Source organism: Chaetodon trifascialis, chromosome 13 (genome assembly GCF_039877785.1).
Source record: "Chaetodon trifascialis isolate fChaTrf1 chromosome 13, fChaTrf1.hap1, whole genome shotgun sequence".
Classification (NCBI taxonomy): domain Eukaryota; kingdom Metazoa; phylum Chordata; class Actinopteri; order Chaetodontiformes; family Chaetodontidae; genus Chaetodon; species Chaetodon trifascialis.
This window is the reverse complement of record NC_092068.1, coordinates 25,179,913-25,202,500: the sequence shown is the minus strand read 5'-3', so window position 1 is coordinate 25,202,500 and position 22,588 is coordinate 25,179,913. Positions and strand designations below refer to the sequence as shown.

The following is a 22,588-nucleotide window of genomic DNA, read 5'->3' as shown; positions in this document are numbered from 1 at the left end:
CTCCAGCCCAGAGAGTAGGCCCACGCCGCCATGAGGATGAGGAGGGCCCGTTTAGGCGACAGCATGCCGATGGAGGTCAGAGGTCGCGTGATGACGAAGTAACGGTCAACGGCGATGACCGTCAGCGTGATCATGGAGCAGATCCCGAAGAGAGCGCCGCAGAACGCGTACAGCTCGCAACCTGAAGACAGACAGAAGATCACAGTTAGGCTCGGCTGTGTGTGTGTGTGTGTGTGTGTGTGTGTGTGTGTGTGTGTGTGTGTGTGTGTGTGTGTGTGTGTGTGTGTGTGTGTGTGTGTGTGTGTGTGTGTGTGCATGTCAGTCCATCAGGACAGCGTGCTGGACTCGTCTCATGCAGCGCTGAGCAGGTCAGACGTGTCACAGATCATAAAGAGCTTTGAGGAGGATTTGTTCCCTGAACGATCAAATAATCCTGAAAATATGAACAAATACATGAGAGAACTAGAATAAAACTCATTTTAGGATCAATAAATCTGCAGTTCTTGATTAAAAGCTCAATGTGTAAGCTTGTATTTGTTTATTCTGACCAAAGGATGGAGCCTGAAGAAAACCAAAAAACATGAAGTTTATTCGTGATCGATCTCTGAGCCTATCGACGATCGGCTGACAGATTTAGCATGCGGCTAACGTTTCAGGGCAGCCAGCGAGCGTCCAGATCACAGACATCTGTGTTTACTGTGTTCACCTGTGCGTCTCACAGTGAGCTGACTAACAGCTAACTGACAGTCAGACACTGGAAAAGTCAAACTGATCAATACTCTGCAGCTCCAGAGAGGAAAGTTCTCATTAAAGGACTTGATGAGACGTGACGGCCTCTTATTGACTTTGACTCTTTGTCTTTGTCTTCTTTGTCTTCTGTGATCTGGGTGAAGTGACTCTTTAACAAACACACACTTTAGATCAATGGTTCCCAAAGTGGGGTACGCGTGCCCCCAGGGGTACAGGAAGTGATGTAGGGGGTTTGCAAAAAAAAAAAAAAAGTCGGTGAATTTATGGGCTGTGGAAGCGGGAGGGCCGGCATACTTCTGAGCATGAGAAGTTCATAAAAACATGAAATTTTAGTTCAGACTTTTTTTTTAATACATCAACTGAAAAAGAAAGAGAACACGAACTCAAATTCTACCCGCTTTTTCCTCCCCTTCCTTCCATTTCTGTCCGGGGTTCACATCTCCTCCAGCGCGCACATAATATGCTAATTCATTCACGTGCTACGTTGCATCGACCATTGTGGGGGTTTCTGGGCATGTAGAGGACGGCAGTGTTCTGCTTTCACGTGTGATTTATCGATGAAAATTGTGCCTCGGTGCGCTGGCTGCACAGCTGCGTCCGACATGTCAGGCTGTTGGATCCGTTTACAGCTGTGCCTGCTTCTTTATCAACATCCGAACAGGACAGCCTCATTGAATGATGGATCGGTGGATCCCTGAAAATGGAATTTAATCAGAAGTCAGATTTCTGGATCAGACTGCGCTCAGAACAGCCTGCGCTGGCCAAACGCGCTGTTAAGACTTTGATGCCCTTTCCACCGCGTGCTTGTGTGAGGGTGGATTCTCAGCTCTGACAAGTATGAAAACAAAATACAGAGCGAGACTTTGTGTGGAGGACGATTTAAGACTTTCTCAAATTCTCATTAAAGCTGCAGGGGGTGAGCTTTTTGGTGTTGCTCACTGAAAATGCTGCTAAAATGTGGTGAGAAATAAAAGAAATGTAATAGAAATCATTTAAGAGATTTTATTTGATGTGACATGCTGTGTGTGGGCGGTGGGGGGCTTACAGACAGTTTGTGTGTGTGTGAGTGGGGAGGGGGTACATGGCGGTGAAAAGTTTGGGAACCACTGCTTTCGATGATCTCACGAAATAACCGTCTTTGCTTTTGCAGTGTCGTTTTTCACCTTCAATGAAAATGAAGGACTTTAAATTAAAGGAATAAAAAGCAGTAAAGCGATGCCTCCTCTGCGCCTCCTTCTCTCTTTTCTCCTCTCCGGGAATTAAAGCAAAGCCTCGCCGTCATATTAAAACGACCTCGGAGCGTCTCTCCGGGGAGGCGGAGGAGGATCGACTCGAACGCAAACACCTCGCTGTTTATTCAGAGCTCAGATCCACCAGGTCGCACATTCACGGCGGGAAATGAAAAGCGATGGAGGGAGAGAAGAAGAAGAGCCTTTACCGTCTGAGCAGCACATCGAAACCCAGAGAAACGGCTTCATCCCGACAGTTCACACAGTTTTCTGCTTCTGCTGCTCTCAGTTTACACCGAGCCTTGAAGAAATGAGCCCATGTGAGAAGCTCAGAGCTAAACTGAGGCTTTAAACCTGGAGGACGTCTGACCAAACAGGTCCAGAGCCGCCATTTAATCTGACACATGTCATCAGATTTTACAGGATTATCGTGTGTTAATCATGTCAATCTCAATCTGCAAAGTCTCCTGTAACTTCTTCAGTTTTTCTGGCATGGAAATCTGATTTTATGATATGTGATGATGTCTGATTTGTCTTTTGTCTTCTTACACAACCCTCCCTGTTTATCTTAAAGCTGGTCAAGTAAAAACCACGATATTAGTACAAGTACCTAAAAATGTACTTAAGCACAGTACTTGAGTAAATATACTCAGTTACTTTCCACCTCTGGCAAACACTAATACAGAAGCGACTAAATGTTAACAGGTGGGAGTTTCTTTTCGTGGTTTAGTGAACTGATCTGAGACCAGCGTCGGTACCTTTCTCTCCAAAGATCCACCTCTTGTGCATGCTGGTGGTGAAGAAGATGGGCGTCTGCGTGACGCACATCAGCAGGTCTGTGATGGCCAGGTTAATGATGAACATGTTGGCCGGCGTCCGCAAGCTGCGACTCCTGCAACACACACACACACACACACACACACACATTGAATGGACGTCAACGAGGAAGACCAGCAGCTAAACGAGACGTAACATCTGATTCGGAGCCAAACTCGTCTGATCTGCTCACGTCTTTAACTTTGGCTTTGTGTTACGGCCACGAAAGAACAGCTGGTTCAACCATGTGACCAAAACATGTGAAGAAGAACGTCCACGATTAGTTTATAGGTACGAAGTCTTCATCAAACAATGCACCAAGACTTCTATAAGGGAGCATGGAGGCCAAAAACAACAAACAAATGGAGGCTCTAAACTAACAAATGAGCGTATAAACTAAGCAAAAGACAAAAGACAAGGGAGGACAAGGGAGGCGGCGGCAGCAGGTGTCAGGACGCTCTGAGGTTCGAGACATGAGGTCTGTTTATGAGGACGAGGACGTGGAAAATCACTTAGTGCTGCTTCAGTTCTAAATTTAACCTTTAATCGATGGAGCCGCCATCACAGAGCAGCTCTGATTTTGATGAGCGATCAATATCTGTGCCATGAGTGGTCCGATCAATAAGAGTCAAACTCATCTTAAGTGCTGAAGCTCCATCAAAAGAGTCCAGAAAACGTCTCGCTCTGCGTTCAAGAGGACGCCGTTCCTGGAGATAAAAGACGGGGTCGATGGGAGACGGAAGGCCGTGACTCAAGCCAAAGACGTTCGTCTGCTCACAGCAGGAGATCAAACGTCCGTCCGAAAGCTTCAAAAGACTCTTTACGGCTCAGCTGAGTCGTCACATCACACCAGTTTCCTCTCAGGACACAGCGGAACAATTATTGTTTCCACCTCAAACCCACAGCTGAGACCAAACCTAACGTGTCTCCATTTGAGGATTATCTCGCCTTATCGTCAACACCAGGAAGAAATAAAACAAAACGGTTTCAGCTTGTGCAGACTGACGTTCGGCCTCTTAAACAGCAAAACAAAACACTTAAGACACATTTGATGGGATTACGGAGAAAGACTGAAGACACTCTCATAATTTCCTACATTTCTGGGTCTCGTAATTCTGATTTTCCATCATGTGCGTGAGAAGAAGCTCCAGAGTTGTGTCTGCTGTGGGTCTGGACAAACTCATTCAAGCCTTCATCTCATCCTGAGTGGATAAAACAAACAACGTGGAACCACCAGGAGAAAACACCACCTTCACTGGCTTCCTGTCTCTTTCAAAGTAAAAGTCTGCTCACTTTCACCGCAGACTGTCTCCAGGCTCCATACCTGAGCACAGGTATGTTTAGGCTGGTGCATGAATGAATGTCTGTGTATTGTGGCTCACTCTGACATGATTAATGTTACCATGTCATCGTTCATGAGACCATCGCCCCCTGGTGGCCGGCTGCTGCATAGGTCACAAACTCTGCCCCCTTCGTGTGAGACGGGCTTTGATTGGTTATTTGAAGATATAAGAAAGGAGAGAGACATCATGATTGACAGCGGAGCCCTGCAGGTGTGTGGGCGGGACCTCGCGCCTCCATCCTCTCCATCATTACACTCCAGATGATGTCACCAGTGCAGATGACATCGCCCGTGTCCAGATATTTGACACCTGTCCATGTTTGTCTGCGTCTGATCATCTGTTCGTCGTGAACAGCTCGCTGAGGATTCTGCTGATCAACAGTTCTTCTTAAATTCTGCTTGAATGTTGAAGTTGAATCTAAAATTTGCTAAAAATTCAGAATCTCAGAAAGCTAAAAAAGAAAAAGCTTTACTTTGAATTCAGAGTTAAAGGCTGTTTTGAAGCGTTTCGTGATTTAAAATTTAAACCAACCTTCACATTACAGCTAAATAACCATGAACTGAACGAAAAGTTCAATATTAAAATTCAAATTCACAGCGTGTGTTTTATTGTGTGTTTCAGTCGTTTTAGGAAGTTGCAGTTTCGGACTTTCTGACAGCACGACCATATTTGGCCACAGGAAGTTGTCCCACCTGCAGAAGGCGTATATGACCAGGAAGTTGCCGACCATGCCGGTGATGCCGATGGCGAGGATGACGGAGCCGATGGTGTAGTGGGCGTGGTCGGGCACGTCCACTGTGGGGAAGGGGTGGGGGGGCTCTGGCGCCATCGCCACCTGGAGGACAAAGCAGGAAATGACACACACAGGTCAGGTCAGGTGGGTTTCTTTTTCTGTGGCAGTTGTTGACGGAGGATAAAATTATTATCACAGAACAACTTTCCCGAACTGTCCGGTCAGCGTTCTGCTGACTGATCGACCTTCAAACTCGTCGAACGACGCCTGCCGCTGGAACATGTTCTGGTGTTTGAAACGAGAACGTGAAATCCACTCAGCTTTCTGTGTTTTTGAGTCTTTCAGAGGAAGGAAAGAATCTCGTTTGTGGCCGTGAGAAGTCGATTTAAAGCTGAAGTGACACGTAAGTATAAGTAGAGATTAAAAAGTCCTTTATATCGATGACATTATCATTCTAAAAACCTTCTTCACTGCACTAATCACCAACTACAGGCCGTAATGCCTCCTGAAGGACTAATGTCTCCACGTGCTGCACATCACTGTCTGTAATTACGGAGCGCCGTCTCTCTGCTGCATCTCAGATCTCCTCATCCTGCACGTTAGCGACATAAATTACTCCGCTGCCAGCAGAAATATCAGGCAGGGCTAATCAGAGGTGGAGGTCGGTCAGAAAAGCCGCATCTTTAATGTGGCTGAGAACCAAACTTGAATTCTAATCAAAACACTTATAATTCTTTGGAGCTCGGCATCATCGGTATCAGAGCATCAAGATTCACACATATTCACATATTATGATGTTATTCACACATTTACCTGCAGCTTAGTTTAAAATATTTGACGTATTAGTCACTTAATTATATTGAATGAGCCCAGATTACACTGTTAGCTACCCTGCTAACAATGTAAGGATGCCACCTGTTCTTGGTAATATAATGTACGTAATGCAACGACCTCTGACTGTGAGCCAGAGCTGACCAGTCAGCCCCAGACCTGGACCTCACTGATCCTCTGGTGTCTCAGTGGGATCAAATCCCTGCAGCAGGTCCAGCAGGTGGAGCAAAGAGAGAAACCAGAGGAGTGGAGGAGGCTGTTCAAGCTGCACATTAATCGGCATATTCTCACAACCAGCAGTAAAAGTACACAAGTATTAGCATCAAAATATACTTAAAGTACCAAAAGTAAAAGTAGTAATGATGCAGAATTAAAAATAATATATTATTATGGTAAATTACTGGATAAGAATTGGTAATGTGCTCATCACTCATCAATAAAGTTTCATTTTAATCTATAAGAATGCATTATAGTAAATATATTCATTATATTTCATGCTATTAATCTTAATCTGTAAACTAACTAAAGTTGCCAAATAAATACTACTACTACTACAGTAGTTTGTTACTTTCATCACGTTATACTCTCACATATGAAGAGAACGGTCACCTGTAAAAACTGAAATGTTCTGCTTTGGACTGTTTGGACTGAAAGTCATGCAAATGACTCTGATGTTTCAGCCTGTTGCCATGGTTGCATTAAGCAGTTTAACACACACCATCCAGCCAATCAGAAGTCAGTATCCGTGTGGATCCAGTGCATGAAGCCGATGCTTCTCCTGCAGCGACCAGGCGGCTCTTCATGTGCATTAAGCTGTTAGTGCTCAGAGCTTGAAGCAGCAGTCAGCATAACGAAGGCGAACCTGTGAAGGTCGCGGTGACAGTGACGTTGTGAGTCAGACATGTTGTGACAGTGGAGTTGATGCAGCAGGAAACAAACAAACAAAGCAATATGTCAGCTCAAGGACACGCATCCATGTGCCAGCAGTCAACCTCACAGCGTGAACCAGCTGGAAAGACATTTTAATAACAACTGAAACTCACACTTTGATTCAAGGTGAATTTCTCCATGCGTGGGGTCAGCACAGGATGTACCTGCAGTTATTTTAACCTCCTAAACCTCAAATTCCCCTCAAAGATTTAGCATAAACACACCCCTTTCACATGCCCAAAAGCTGCTGAATGGTCCCTGAATGCAACACGCACGCAGCAGTTGATGCCATGTCAGTGCATCATGGCGAGTCTCAACAGAGCAAACGTAGACGCAGAGTGTTGGCCTTTCCAAGAGAAACTGTTTTTATCAGAGAGCTTTTGTTAGTCTGTGGTGACGAGCTCACGGTGATGAAAAAGGCCAAACATCACTGGACTGAACTTCTATTATTCTCAAAACTGCATTTAGTGATATAGTGTCACTCTTCATAGCAGCTGAAACTGCAGCTCCTCTCAGCTTTACGGAGCTTTATAGTGACTTTAAGCTTATTGTTTTTCTGTCCGGACACAAACTTCTCTGTTCTTGTTAGCTCTCATTGCACCACTTTCAGAATAAAAGCTGTAAAAAGCCTCTGAACTCAGCAGCAGACAGATGCAGTCAGAGCCGAGCTGGTGAACATAGTGCAGCTAAAGTATTTCCCTCAGGAGGAGGTGGAGACCAAAAACAGAGCTAAAACGGAGAAAACACTGGACTGACGTTCATCAGGTGACACAAACACGACTCCACATCGATCATCATGTTGTTCTGTAGCTGCTGGATGTGGACATACTCAGCTAAGACAGTACGTCACTCCTCCTCTTCCTCCCCAGCTGCTTATATGGAGCCTCATTCTCAGGTCACACACAAGGTGCCCTTCACAGTCTGAATGAGACACACCAGGCTTTCAGATAACTCCAGTATAAACCCACCTGCAGCAATATATGAAGCTGGCAGCAAGGGGACGTCATCTACAGAGTGAACGTTAGCCAGGTGTTAGAAAGACTTTCTGACCTCAGGATCTGAAGATCTGTCATGACGTGTCGGTGCGTCGCTCTATATTCTGGATTCATCCTCCACTCACATTTTCCACTTGTGTTATGATTTGGTTTGTTATTTCCTGTTTTATGTTGGTTTCCCTCATGTGTCATGTGCCTCTGTAACTGTTGATTTGTGTCACCTGTGCCTCATTAGTCCTCCCTCTCAGGTGTATGTAAAGCAGTGTTTGTCGTCCACCCTCATGTGTTTCAATCTTTCCTTGTTGTTTTCAAGGTGTTTCCTGTTTTTGGACCCTTATGTGTTTTCTTATTTTTTGGATTACTGCTTCCTTTTTGTTGGATTGGTTTGCCTGGTTTGAGTTTATAATCTTGGTTTTGCCTTTCTAAGCCTGTTGGGACTCTGCACAGGGTGCTTTATTTTGAAAATCGACAGGACTGTCTATGTCGTACCTGTGTCTGACTTCCTGCCTCGCTCTGTGCAGCGTGACATGGTGTCCATCAGAAATCAGATCATTGCGATCTGTTCCGACCAGAACGCATCACAGCCGAGCACGTGGCTGCTTTTGAACAAACATTCATTATCAAAATGTTTTCCATCTCATCAGCAGCGACTTTATTCAGCCTGTTTTTTGCTGTCTGTCACCAGATTAACTGTGGCACACTGAGAGCAGGCCTGTCACAAAGGATTCAGCCTTTCAGCTTCACCCACTGCGGCGTTCGACTCAGCGATCATCAGAAACCGTCTGTCTGCTTCACCGAGTCCTCCATCCTCACATCCCTTCATGTTTCTCTGTCCTCCGTCTGCTCCTCTGTTACTGAACACGAGACATTTTAACAGAGTTTAACTATCAAATTGTAGGTATTTTTTATAAGGTTTTCTAAAATCTTCAGGCAAATCAGTTCAAAACTGATTCTTCTTCAGTGGCACTCACCCATTGACAGTCATTCACACCATGACTCACCCATTGACAGTCATTCACACCATGACTCACCCGTTGACAGCCATTCACACCATGACTCACCCGTTGACAGCCATTCACACCATGACTCACCCATTGACAGCCATTCACACCATGACTCACCCACTGACCATCACCTACACCATGACTCACCCATTGACCGTCATTCACACCATGACTCACCCATTGACCATCATTCACACCATGACTCACCCATTAACAGCCATTCACATCATAACTCACCCATTGACGGTCATTCACACTATGACTCACCCATTGACAGCCATTCACACCATGACTCACCCATTGACCATCATTCACACAATGACTCACCCATTGACAGCCATTCACACCGTGACTCACCCATTGACCATCATTCACACCATGACTCACCCATTAACAGCTATTCACACCATGACTCACCCATTAACATCCATTCACACCATGACTCACCCATTGACAGCCATTCACACCATGACTCACCCACTGACCATCACCCACACCATGACTCACCCATTAACATCTGTTCACACTATGACTCACCCATTGACAGCCATTCACACCATAACTCACCCATTGACAGCCATTCACACAATGACTCACCCATTGACCGTCATTCACACCATGACTCACCCATTGACCATCATTCACACCATGACTCACCCATTAACATCTGTTCACACCATGACTCACCCATTGACAGCCATTCACACCATAACTCACCCATTGACAGCCATTCACACCATGACTCACCCATTGACAGCCATTCACACCATGACTCACCCACTGACCATCACCCACACCATGACTCACCCATTGACCGTCATTCACACCATGACTCACCCATTGACCATCATTCACACCATGACTCACCCATTAACATCTGTTCACACCCTGACTCACCCATTGACAGCCATTCACACCATAACTCACCCATTGACAGCCATTCACACCATGACCCCTCCATTAATTCATGTGACCCTAATGACTCACAGGATGGCTGAGTGTGTCAATGACTCCAAAGGTGTGAACGCACCTGCAAGAAGATCAATGTGTGGGACTTTGAATGAAAAAGAATGCTTTCTAGAACCTCCAGCAAGTCCAGCTGCCCTTTAAAGCACTCAGAAGAACCATGATCTGGATGAAAGAGAATCTCCATAGAACCAACTTTTTGAAAATGCTCTTGTCTTTTAATTTGTTGTTTTCATGTAATCGGTTGTGGGTGTCTGTGCGTAACGATGGACATTAACATGATCTAATGAGACTAATGAGAACTGGAAGCTGTTCAGCTTCACATGGAAATGACTATTTCTGTGACTTTACTAAAAGGTCATTGTTCTCATTATGGTCACTTTCATCACACATCCAACAGTCCCATGTGAGGATTTAATGAGTGTGTGTGTGTGTGTGTGTGTGTGTGTGTGTGTGTGTGTGTGTGTGTGTGTGTGTGTGTGTGTGTGTGTGTTCTCTTCTATAAAATGTGTTAAATATTATATTTATTGTTCTGATGTTCATAACCTGATGGTTTTCTGTATCTGTTCTACACTTTTTTTTTATCTGAAGTCATTTTATGTCATGAACTTTGACTTGAAGTCAATAGTTTAAATATTGCAAATTAAACCAAATTAATTCATAGAAATTATTCAAATAGGGCAGCAGGTAATGCGCATGCCTCACAGTAAGAAGGTCATCGGTTCAATCCCTGGGGCCTTTCTGTGTGAAGTTTGCATGTTCTTCCCGTGCATGCATGGGTTCTCTCCGGGCACTCCGGCTTCCTCCCACAGACCAAAAACATGCTCATTAGGTTAATTGGTGACTCTAAATTGTCCTTAGGTGTGAATGTGAGCGTGATGGTTGTCTGTCTTGTATGTTGCCCTGCGATCGACTGGCGACCGGTTCAGGGTGTACCCCGCCTCTCACCCGTTGACAGCTGGGATAGGCTCCAGCCCCCCCATAACCGCGGAAAGGGATAGTCGGGTATAGACAATGGATGGATGGATGATTCAAATATTACTGGTTTCAGTCAAAAGTGGAAAGTGGAGTTTCCTTTAGTGGAAACTATTTTGATAAATGCTATTTTTACATGTGGCTGAGACTGAATGCAACAAATTCACTCATCAAGCTGCTACAAATGTATAATGTGCCGAAATGTTTGCTGAGTCCTCACAAAGGGGCTTGGTCTCATTTTCCTCACTCATGCCAGCGTGCAGTGAACGCAGCATCATGTACAGAAAGTGTTCGTGGCAGAAACAGAAATCTCTCCTGACCTGGATGTGAAGCGGTTCGTTGGCGGCTTACAACAGGCAGGAATCCATTACTACTTTAATTATGTAACACAATTACACCGTGTACCTTTTCTATATGCAGCTGACCCAGATTACTCTACACTGTAATTACAGTTGTGTCTGAATCACTGCGGATGTAATTAAAGTTTCCACAGCTCATGTGTATTATCATTCCTTATCTCCTCCGTAAGTTCGTTTTCTCATCACGGCCGGGCTCCTGGTGTTTGGCCCCCCGCCGATGAAGTCATCTGAAGCTGATGAAATCTCGTCAGACCGAAGCTGCGTTTAGGCCCCCGGCCTAAAGTTTGGACAGGAGAGGATTTATTAGAGTCCGCCGAGGGAGGACGGCTGAGCGTTCGCTGCTGATTGACTGAGCGAACCCATGATCACATAAAAATGGAGGATTTGTTGAAGGATCTGCATGATGAAAGCATCCCTCAATAACTCACTTTGAGGCACCCTCGAACCAAACACCAGAGCAGATCAACCTCCTCCAGGTTGTCTGCCTCCATCAGGTTACAGGTTCCATCATCATCATCATCATCATCATCATCATCTGCAGTGAAGACTGTGAAGGAGTTTACTTAAAGGTGTTGTTAAAGGTGTTAATCATGTCTGATTAACATCCAGGTAGAAACGACTCGACCAATCAGCTTCTGCTGGAGTACAACACTTTAAATATGGACGCTGCTGCAGAGAAGCTACAAACAAAGCGTGGACGCTTCACGCACACGTTCAACCCGACAGCAGAGATGATCTAACCAATCAGCACAGTTTGAAGGTGGACGCCAGAGATTCGCCAAATCAGCATCTGAGCAAGCGTGAAACATGGTCACAGTCTGCCTTCTGTTCCTGAGTCACAGCAGCCCGAAAGGTCATCGTTTCATATGCAATATTTGTACAAGTACTCAGACTGCAGCTACCTTTACTTGTACACCAGTACTATGAATACTACCACCACTCCTACTGCGACTGTCGCTGCCTCGACTCCTACAATTGTACAACTAGATTACCTGTGTGTGTGTGTGTGTGTGTGTGTGTGTGTGTGTGTGTGTGTGTGTGTGTGTGTGTGTGTGTGTGTGTGTGTGTGTGGTCTTAGCAGATGTGTCCTCGACTGAGGCGACAGCAGCATGATGAAGAATAAGGAGGAGGAGGCACCACGTGTCAGTTCAGCTCCCATCAGCCCTCAGTGTGCTGAAGGAGGATCAACATCCAGGCTGAGCTTCAACAACAGAAACTCTGATTATTATGTTATTATCTTTCCTGGTTCGTTGTAAATCCACAAAGCCAGCCACCCAAATCCCACAGATCGTCCGTCTGAAGCGTCTGTATATCAGAAAGGGATCAGTTTCAAGGTGCTGGTTGCCTGGCAACCAGCAGAGAGTCCAGGAAGTTAGCAGACGTTTTTCAAAGTGAAGCTGAGTTTCAGGGAGGGTGTGAGGCTGCTGGGGCTTATAGAAGCTCAGGAACTGGATTCAGGTCTGACACTGTCCCCTAACCAAGGATCCACGGAGACCACTTCAAAGGGGACAACAACAACCAGGAGGACACAAAATAAACAGAGTGAAAACGCCGACCAATCAGGTCAAAGTTCACCACAACTGCAAGAACACACGGGAAGGAAATGAGCGACAGAGCGATGAAATAGATAAACTGTTCAGAACGTCCAACTCTGATCAGTCTGCAGCTCTGATATAACACACATGCACACACACACACACACACACACACACACACACACACACACACACACACACACACAGGGGCAGTGTGTCTCCGAACAGGATCAGACAAAGTCAAACTGTGAAGGAAACCTGTGGAGAAAATTCAGATCACAGGCTTCATGTGGCTGAAAGCATGTGTGTGTGTGTGTGTGTGTGTGTGTGTGTGTGTGTGTGTGTGTGTGTGAGAATGACGAGCTGAGCTCTGTTTTAAACATCTTTCTGAACACGAAATAATCAGTGAAAAGTCATTAAGTGCAGCTCTAACTTTGAGATAACAAGGCTGAAATTACCATTAGAACAACAGAGAAGTGTGTGTGTGTGTGTGTGTGTGTGTGTGTGTGTGTGTGTGTGTGTGTGTCCTCTTTTCATCAGTTAGCCTTGAAAGCTTCCCACGCCATAGCTGACTGAACTACTGCATCACATGACAACCATCAGCACTCTGTGTGTGTGTGTGTGTGTGTGTGTGTGTGTGTGTGTGTGTGTGTGTGTGTGTGTGTGTGTGTGTGTGTGTGTTCTCTTACACAACAGTCATTCCAGAACTGATTCGGGTCAGTGTTTGATCCTCACTCTGATCAATAAGTTCAGCAGTGAGTGGAAAGAAGTGACTGAGGCCTCCATCGAGTTCCTGATGGCCTCATAAAAGCAGGAAAAACAAAGATCTTCATCTTTGTTTTTAACCTTTAACAGCCTCCTGATGAGATCTGAAAGAAACCCCAAATCAGGTTTTTATCAAGCAGAAATCTGTTTCATCATAAATCGATCCACACTTGGTGGTTTAAATGTTTAAAAGTGGAATCAGATTCCTGCAGGTGTGTCTTAATCTAGACGCTCAAACTGGACTTCAAAGCGTCTTTTGAATCACTCACAACCTGACACACAACAACGTTGAATCCAGAGGGACATAAACCAATCAGAGCAGCCGAGCAGAGCAGCACGGAGGACGGCCCAGAGAGCAGCAGCCGTCTGCGTCGTCGCATGACTGTTTGTAGGGCGACACGATGGAGCTCGCCACCACACGTCCCTAATGATGCCTGCTTCGTTAACGCAGCAACCCATGCAGATCCGCTGGTGATGTGTGGACACACAGATCTGATCTGACCACAGCGCAGACAGTCCGTATTAAGGCTCGACACAGTGGAGCTGAGCTGAGGTCAGTTACTGCGCACAGTGTCAACAGTCTGCAGTCGAGTTAGCAGCACCGTTAGCATGTAGCATGATGACGTTTGGTGTAAGCTGCATACAGGCTGTTTTTATGGTGAACACTTTTAGCTCGTTAGCTTGTTAGTTTTTACTGCTGCTTTAAACTGAAACACACACACACTTCCCTCTGTGTGAGGACAGTCATTGGCATAGTGAGTCCTCTAGCCCCTTACTATTAAGGTTTTGTAAAACCTGTAAATATATTATCTTTAGGACTCAAGTAAGCCGACCAGAGACAAAGTAAAATTTACTAAATAAAATTCATTTTAATTGAACTTCTGAACTTCTGAGGGCCCACCGAAATGTCTTCGCTTTCTAAAAGTGTCCTCACTCTGTGGGTTATAAACGTGGTCCTAACTATGTAGCAAGTACAAGAACAAACACACACAGCCAAACTGATCTTCAGCCATGCAGCGTTAAAGCGGCTGGATAACAGCGGACCACCAGAAACCTTCACTCTAACTCACAGCCCACCAGTAAAAGAGACGCACCAAAGAGGAGAAACGTCTCGGTGCAGCACAGATCAGATTTAGATCGCTGAGCTAAATGCTAACATGAGCTAACAGGAAGCAGTCGACATACTGTTTTCAGATGACTGAAGCTGTCTCTGGTTTCCAGCCTGTGGAAACATCTGGACACATCACAGCTGGGACCAGTTAGAAGACGGAATAAAGATGGGATGATTTACGCTGCTGTGCATTCAGGCTTTTAGTCTCTGAGGATCAAACCCGCACAAACACCTTACGGTTAGCTGGATTACGAGAAACCTGACCCACCTGTGAACTTCATTCCTCCCAGGAGAGTCAACAGATCAGACCTTTATTGTAATTACACAGGTTTTATGACATGGGATCCTTTGGTGTTTAAAAGACACACGTTTGGGCCAGAGGGGATTATTACAGGTTAGCAGTGTGAAGAGAGGTTTAAGCTTTAGTTTTGACTCGTTCCCATGTCCACTAGGAGCCAGCAGGTCCAAACAAACCTCAGGCCTCAACAAGGGTGAGAAAAGCCATTTTCTGCTCGTTTATAGAAGCGTTCACAAGTCAGCATGTCTGATATTCAACTCCAAAACATTCAACCAACAGCTTCACTGTTATGATGGACGTTCAACAGCTCAGATTTCAGCTTTTTTCATGAGAAACAACCAGATTTACGTCTGCGTTGTTCAGCAGGTCGATGTTTGCTGACTGTTCGTCGTCTCGCTTCGATTTCTGATGACAGATCTCAGCAACAAAACGTTTTCTGGCAGCCAACTCTCAGATTCTGGACGTCAAAGTGTCCTTGAACATATCAGCATGGACGGTTATGAAAACAGTCTCATTCCATCGCTGCGTTACTACATGACACCTCAAACCTCAAACATGAAGGTCAATGCTTCAAACCACTGCAAGCTGACTTTTATAAAACCACCAGGAAGGAAAACATCGGTCTAAAATTTGATTTGATCAACGCCAACACAGTTTATTATTCTGCTGGATAAAAACATGCAAAGAATCCTGTTCTTGACGTCCATTAACTGATAATAAATGTTAAAAAAAAACCAACTCATTATTAAAGCTGATTCCAGTGAATGCTGACAGAAGTATTCAGATCTTTCACTTACAAGTACCAAACTTTAAACATACTCCATAACAAGTACTGCATCTAAGTGTACAGGAGTATTCTGAGCTTCATGTACTTAAAGTATCAGCAGTAAAAGTACCGGTTGTGCAGTAAAATGTCTCCTGTGACTGCAGTATCAAAGTTAGAGTAGCAGATTTAATATGAACACACTTCAATGTTGTGATGAGCAGATATGAGGACATTTACATGTTTAAGTAAAATATTTTATATTATTACAGCTTGTTTTACTATGTCTGCATTCATTCTGTGTTTATACACTTATTCTGTCCACAGATACATTATTAAACACTTTGAGCTTCAGTATAGTGTTTCAGAAACATGAAGAAATCTTGATATACTGCTAATAAATGATAAAAAAAAGTGCTCTAAATCCAACGCGGCCCTTTAAACCCGGTCCACAGAAAACTGGTCCAGCTGCAGTAAGTCAGTAATCCTGTTGGAGAAACAGTCCCAGAAGAGTTAAAGCAGATCCTTCAGCAATCCAGACCTCAGGGAGTTATGGAAAACATGAGTTTACCTTCATATGTCTCATTACGGCCTCAAATCCTTCAAAGCAGTGTGTGTGTGTGTGTGTGTGTGTGTGTGTGTGTGTGTGTGTGTGTGTGTGTGTGTGTGTGATATGATATATATTAGCTGCACATAGTTCCTGCTATCATCTGATCTTTTGATCCCAGCCTCCTGTTTTCCTTCATTTTCCGTCTCTTTACCTACTTCAGGTTTGTTTTTGTTCAGGGTTGATTTCCTGAGCGCGACGCTCTTTTTCACCCTCTGAACTTAACGACAAAACACGCCGTTTGCGCCGTACGAGCGCGAGGTGACGGAGGCTCAGCACGCGACTCACGACACGGTGCGTCTGAGTTCCTGTTCGGCCGGTTGGACCAATGAGCAGCAGGTAATATGGACAGCAGCAAACCTTTGCAAGTGAATAGAAACAATAAATGAACCTGTATTAGACACACACACACACACACACACACACACACACACACACACACACACACACACACACACACACACACACACACACACACACGCAGTACAGGTGTGTCACACATAATGACAGAGAGCTGCAGCTCTGAACGCCTGCAGAGGATTTAAAACCTCGCCGAGGCCCCCCCGGGGGACGTCTGGGACCCCCAGCGTAACAAAGAACAAATGAATGTCACTGCAGTTTATTCCCAGAAGGTCTAAGATCTGTATCTGTGGTTCAGGTCCAGCCCGGTTCCTCCTTCATCCCTCGTCTTTCTGCTGCCTGTGTTCATTTCAATCATAGTTTCCTCCTCACCTGCACACCTGCTGTCAGTCATCAGCTGCACCTGCAGCCTGCAGTATATTAACCCCGCCCTTCAAACATTTGGCTCTCTGCAGCTTCTCTCTCCATCATGAGCTTCTACGTGGTCTCTGAGTCTGAGCATCTTTAACTGAGAAGCTTTCTGACTTTCTGACATTGTTGACGAATCAATATCTACAGACACAAACCTCAAAACTTGGACAAAGGAAACTAAAAGTGCATGAAGAGACTGTGACAACCTGATCACCTGACGAGCGGCTGCTGTGCTCTGATGACGCGCTGCTGTCAATGCGCTGCGTTTGAGAAGCCGTGTTACCGTCAGCGCCCTCAACACGATCCTCTGCGTGGAGCCTGTTTGTGTCTGTCTGCCCCATCATTCCGTCCGCACACTTTCATGTCCTGACATATCAGCTAATACTTAAATCAGCATGTTCTGCGCCGTGACGGCAAATAATTATGATGACAGCTTCAGCCGCCGTCTCTCAGGAAATAACGACGGCAGTGAAATGTCGTCCAAATGCCACCGCCAGCACACCGTGACGCTAACGTGTCACATTAACCTACATCTGTGTGACTGCTGGTTACAGCAAACACTGTGTGCTGATGCACATCATGTGTTCACATCCATCAACCCCCTGCAGGAGCCTCGACGCTCCACTTCAATCAAGTCTCTGTTCATCAGCGAACGCATCATCTCAGGCTGGTTTTTCAACACCTTGTTAATAATTCAACAATTGTTCACTCGTCACTGTCAGTCTCTTATACTGCCGTGTTTTTCTTTATTCTTCGTGGTGAAGACGGCTTAAAAACACAGAAGACAACACCGCAACACTTCCTGAAACAGGCGAGCAGGAGGCCACGGCGGAAATTCCCATTTTAAGTGAACGCAGCATTAAATCTCACTGTGAATTCAAGTAAAAGTAACGGCACAAGAGTGAGAGGGCAGCGTCAGCATGAGTGGATGCAGTCATCACAAGCAAAGGACAGACACGTTTCACACACGCGCGCGCGCGCACACACGCACACGCATGCACTTTCCTGCATCTCTTAATTGAGATTTCCCAGAGAGATAGAGCGTTTCCCTGAACAACACACCCAGCCAGAGGATAAGAAACAGAGCAGGAACTGATAGTCTGAAGAAAACTCTTATCATGGAGGATGATACTTCACTCACATCCTATCAGCCACCAAACAGACGTTTACGACCCCTTTTACAACCCTGACTCCAGAACAGCCGTGACGCTGTGAGAGACATCAATCAACAGAAAGCGATGAGCTGCTAATCACTGTGACATGAACTCAGTAGAGACAATATATTCGATGTTTGAGCTCATCGGCTTCATCGATTTGTGTAAATATCTGCTTATTCTGAAAACATGTTGGGACAGGGACTGGGAAAGATGTGGAATGCTCCAGAAACACCTGATCAGTCCACAGGTAAACAGGCGGCACAGACAGACAGGTGGAGGCGACGGAGGCGCGGCAGGAGGCGCATAGTACAGCAGCTCCCTCCGTCCCTGATCTGAGATCTGATCTGCGTCTGTCTGTGTGACAGAAGGACAGTCGACAACCGTGACGTCTCTGCCGGGAAGGAAAACAGGTCTACAGCAAAGCCCGAGGAGTGAATACGAGCTGCACCGCAAACTACTGCGAGTCACAGAGTAAATGTACTCTTTATACACGATGTGTAGTGCAGGTGGTGAAGTAAAGGTAAAGGTGGAGCTCATTCACTGCTGAGGAGCTGAAAACATAATGATCCATCATCATCTATTACTTCATTATTGATGAATATTCATTGTATTTTGTTTCAGTAACTAAAGCAAATACATAGTGGAGGAGAAGTACAAGTACCACACAATTGTACTCAAGTACAGTACTTGAATAACTGTACTTCGTTATATTCCAGCACTGGTGAGACATTTAGCTGCTCATTAATTAAACGTGATAAATGTGTGTGTGGGTGCACTAATTAGTCCTCACGGTGCAGCTGCAGAAAATCACGTGAAAACACGTGAAAACAAATCAAAATTACAAAGAAGAAGAAGAAGTCACAACTTTTACTCGAGTAAAAGTAATAATACCACAGTGTACTTTTAGCAGCAGTAAAACAGCCTCACACACACACACACACACACACACACACACACACACACACACACACACACACACACACACACACACACACACACACACACACACTGACAGCACTTTGTGTGTGTCGCTCAGTTAAAGCTGAGAGGCTCAAACACTCAGTGGAAAGTTGGCACGAGAGCGAGGCGGCTGGAACAGCCTCATGACGCGACGCACGCGCCAGTGTTGAATCAATAGAGCATTTGCAGATGTATGGATGGACGTTCTGAATGACAAACACACAATCGATAGCAGACACAGAACACGATCCCGAGGACACGTGCAGGCGGCCCGTCCGTTATCATCCCTCCGCCTATCACCTGAGCACCTGCAGGCTGGCGCGGGAACCCGCGAGCTGGGGGAGAATCTAAAGTCGACCTTTCAGCTGTGAAGCGTGACGTGTGAGCAGCTCCGAGCTGCCGGCGAAGCGGAGAGATAACACATCCTGCATCCCTTAATCTGTGTGTGTGTGTGTGTGTGTGTGTGTGTGTGTGTGTGTGTGTGTGTGTGTGTGTGTGTGTGTGTGTGTGTGTGTGTGATGCCGCAGAGCATCACATGTGCTGTTCAAAGCACTGTGGCCCGGCAGACGCGCGGGAAACAGTTTGACTGATGAAGCAAACGAAGTCCTCCGAGGAGGAACGCTGCATTCACGCATTTCATGCTGATGAACCCGAGAGACACACTGTGCTGCCAGCACTTCCCTCCATCACTCGGCCGCCTTCTGCTTCTGCATGTCTGTCCCTCCGTCTCTCATATGCTGTCGTCTCACATAATTACACAAAACTGAAAGCGGCTTTAGCTCCGTTTGATTGCACAAACTGGAATCTGAAGGATGTTTAGAAATCAAAGGAGGATTTGAGCAAACAGTGTTTACAGCATTAATCTGACAGTCCAGTAAGTCAATAAGCAGAGTTATAAACTCCAGTTCATGAGTCAAAGCAGCTTGATGTATATTTTAATTTTATTTTTTTTTATCAAATACCATCATAGCCTGAAGTAAAGACATGCAATCATGTTCAGACCATCGTTTTGAGATGAACTCAGTTTATCTTTCATTGTGTTTTTCATGGGATTTGATGCCTTGTTTGTCTTCACCTCTGGTGCCAAAGTAAATGTGCTGGTTCAAGTTTCATTTCATCTGATCAATAAAAGCCTGCAGCCTATGAGCCGATGGTACTGTCAGGAGTAATATATGTCATCTGATGTGTAGTTTGACCCGGTGGCAAAGCCGCACTTTGAACATCCATCCATTATCTATACCGCCTATCCCTTTCGGGGTTGCGGGGGGCTGGAGCCTATCCCAGCTACCCCGCTTCCCAGCTTCCCACCTATCCCAGCGGGGTACACCCTGAACCGGTCGCCAGCCGATTGCAGGGCCACATTCATGGACAAACAAACATTCACACTCACACCTACGGACAATTTAGAGTCATCAATCAACCTAATGAGTATGTTTTTGGTCTGTGGGAGGAAGCCGGAGTTCCCGGAGAGAACCCACGCATGCACGGGAAGAACATGCAAATTTCACACAGAAAGGCCCCGCCTGACCCGGGGATCGAACCAGCAACCTTCTTGCTGTGAGGCACGCGCACTACCTGCTGCGCCACCGTGCAGCCCCACTTTGAACATATGAGGAAAAAAAAAAAAAAAATGGTGTCAGAGAGCGCACCGAACTCTGCGATAAAAAGGTGTATTAAATATTAATCTGGTCACTGGCAGCTGTATGCAACATCAAACCAGACTGTTTTCAAATCAGTACGACTGACTGCTCAATTCGGCTTTGTTTAAATTAGCCTTCCAAAGAGGTTTTTGGTTGCAGAGACTTTAACTGGACTTATTTCATTATAACGGCTGCTTCCGTTTAAGAAGTGTTGGAAAACAAAACCAACTAAAGAAAGAGATGCATTCATTACATTAATCAGCGCTTGATGCATTACATTGATGCTGAACATCAATTTCAAAAATAAGCACGTAAATTTGACATTTTCAGTCTTTTCTGATGAGTTCGGTTTCACTCTGCAAACACAAGCGAGCCGTTTCCAGACGTTTGGGACGGAGCGCAGAATAAAGCCACAAGTTACTCACCGTGGGGGCGGCGGAGGCAGGAAGCTGCAGCTGCACGAGCCGGGACGCATCCACCGCCGAGCCGCTGCGGCTCCACGCGGATGCTGCGGACAGCGCCAGAGTCTCCGCGGTGCGCGCGGTGCAGTTCGGCTCGCTGCAAGAGACGATGCTCTGCCGCGCGGAGCGCTGAAGCGCGCTTTTCCCGCCGTTCATCCTCCTCCTCTTCCTCGCTCCTCCTCACGCGCTCTCTGATGGAGGAGAGAGAGCCTCGATGAGCGACAGGTGACAGGATGTAGAGCACAGCACGCGGGATTCCAGGTGAGCTGCTGGTCAAAGGCGCGTTCGATCAGCACGAACAGCAGAAAGTCAAACGAAGAGAATGTTATTAGATTAATAATCAATAAAATAGATTCAAACACAGCTGATCATAAACTGACCTTTGACACAGCTGGAAAGTAACTAAGTACACCACTAAGTACAAGTACACCACTGAAGTACACATTTCAACTACTTGTACTTCTGTTTCTTCTTCGTTTTTTTTTTTTTTTATTTTCTATTTTCTGTTGCTTTATAGTTTTTTCTGCTCAAAGAACATTTCAGAAGTAAAAACCTTTCACTCCACCACATTTGATGTAGCTGAGTAGAAATATAAAGTAGCAGAAAATAGAAATACTCATGTACAAGTACAACCTCAAAATAGTCCTGGAACTCTTTCCTGTCAAACCTCATCAGAAAAAGACTTTTTACGTGTTTCTTCAAATGTTTCAGTAAGTTTTAAGAATAATAACAAAGACTTTGGTCAAACCTCAATTTGATCTCAACACCAAAATGAGTCAGCATCAAGTCTCAGATCACATGACAGAGATCTGTACCCGAACGAGTCTGGAGAAGACCAGGACCAGGACCAGGACCGGGACCAGAGCCGCAATCAGGGCCGACAAAGCCGGGACGAGAACCAAGCTGTCACCAAATGCTGGGGCTGATGGGTAATGATAGTCTGATCCACTGAGGGAAGTCCGGAAGGTTCCAGCTGGAAAAAGACCATCGAGCCCGAAGAGACACCGTCCTCATCCTCAAGCCCTGCAGGTCCAAACTGTCCCGATGGACAGAAGAATCATGACCGACCCACAGAGACTGAACGCTGCAGGCTGAGAGGGTGAAAGACCAGATGAACACAGGTAGACATGTTTATAAAGGACACACACACACACACACACACACACGCAGGGACATGTGGGTCTTTAGGTCAACGCTCTGATGAAAAGTCATTATGTTGATTATCTGCTGACCTGCTGCTGCTTCGACTCTGTGTGTGTGTGTGTGTGTGTGTGTGTGTGTGTGTGTGTGTGTGTGTGTGCGTGTGTGTGTGTGTGCGTGCTGGCTTTGGGTTAAACCCTGAACTCTGAGAACCTGAATCACTTTAATGGACGGCGGAGATCAAACTGAAATCCTTTAAAATGTGTTTGGAGGCTCAAATCCTCCAGAGTGCAGAGACGTAACTTCACTGAGCGTCGCTTTGACCTGGACGCCGCGTCCTCATGGCGGGCCTGGCGTTCACCTTCAGGCAGCCTCCAAACAGGGGTCAGAGTACTGCACGAGTACAGGTTTCGTGTGTTCGTACTCTTTTCTCGTTGTGCCTCTTACAG

At 45.7% G+C, this 22,588-nt stretch overlaps 1 protein-coding gene across 1 annotated transcript in view; it reads right to left on the bottom strand.

Moving 5' to 3' along the window:
* The window catches only part of opn4a (opsin 4a (melanopsin)), a 29,648-nt gene extending 7,581 nt beyond the window's left edge, over window positions 1-22,067 (bottom strand). The window contains exons 1-5 of the mRNA XM_070977821.1: window positions 21,815-22,067; window positions 20,964-21,190; window positions 4,831-4,973; window positions 2,738-2,871; window positions 1-181 (exon numbers count right to left, since the gene is read on the bottom strand). The exon at window positions 1-181 is cut by the window's left edge and continues 23 nt beyond it. Of these exons, the coding sequence (XP_070833922.1) occupies window positions 1-181; window positions 2,738-2,871; window positions 4,831-4,973; window positions 20,964-21,155 (650 nt within the window). The 5' untranslated portion in view covers window positions 21,156-21,190; window positions 21,815-22,067. The remainder of the gene's footprint in view (window positions 182-2,737; window positions 2,872-4,830; window positions 4,974-20,963; window positions 21,191-21,814) is intronic.
* Between the last annotated feature and the right edge of the window lie 521 nt (window positions 22,068-22,588).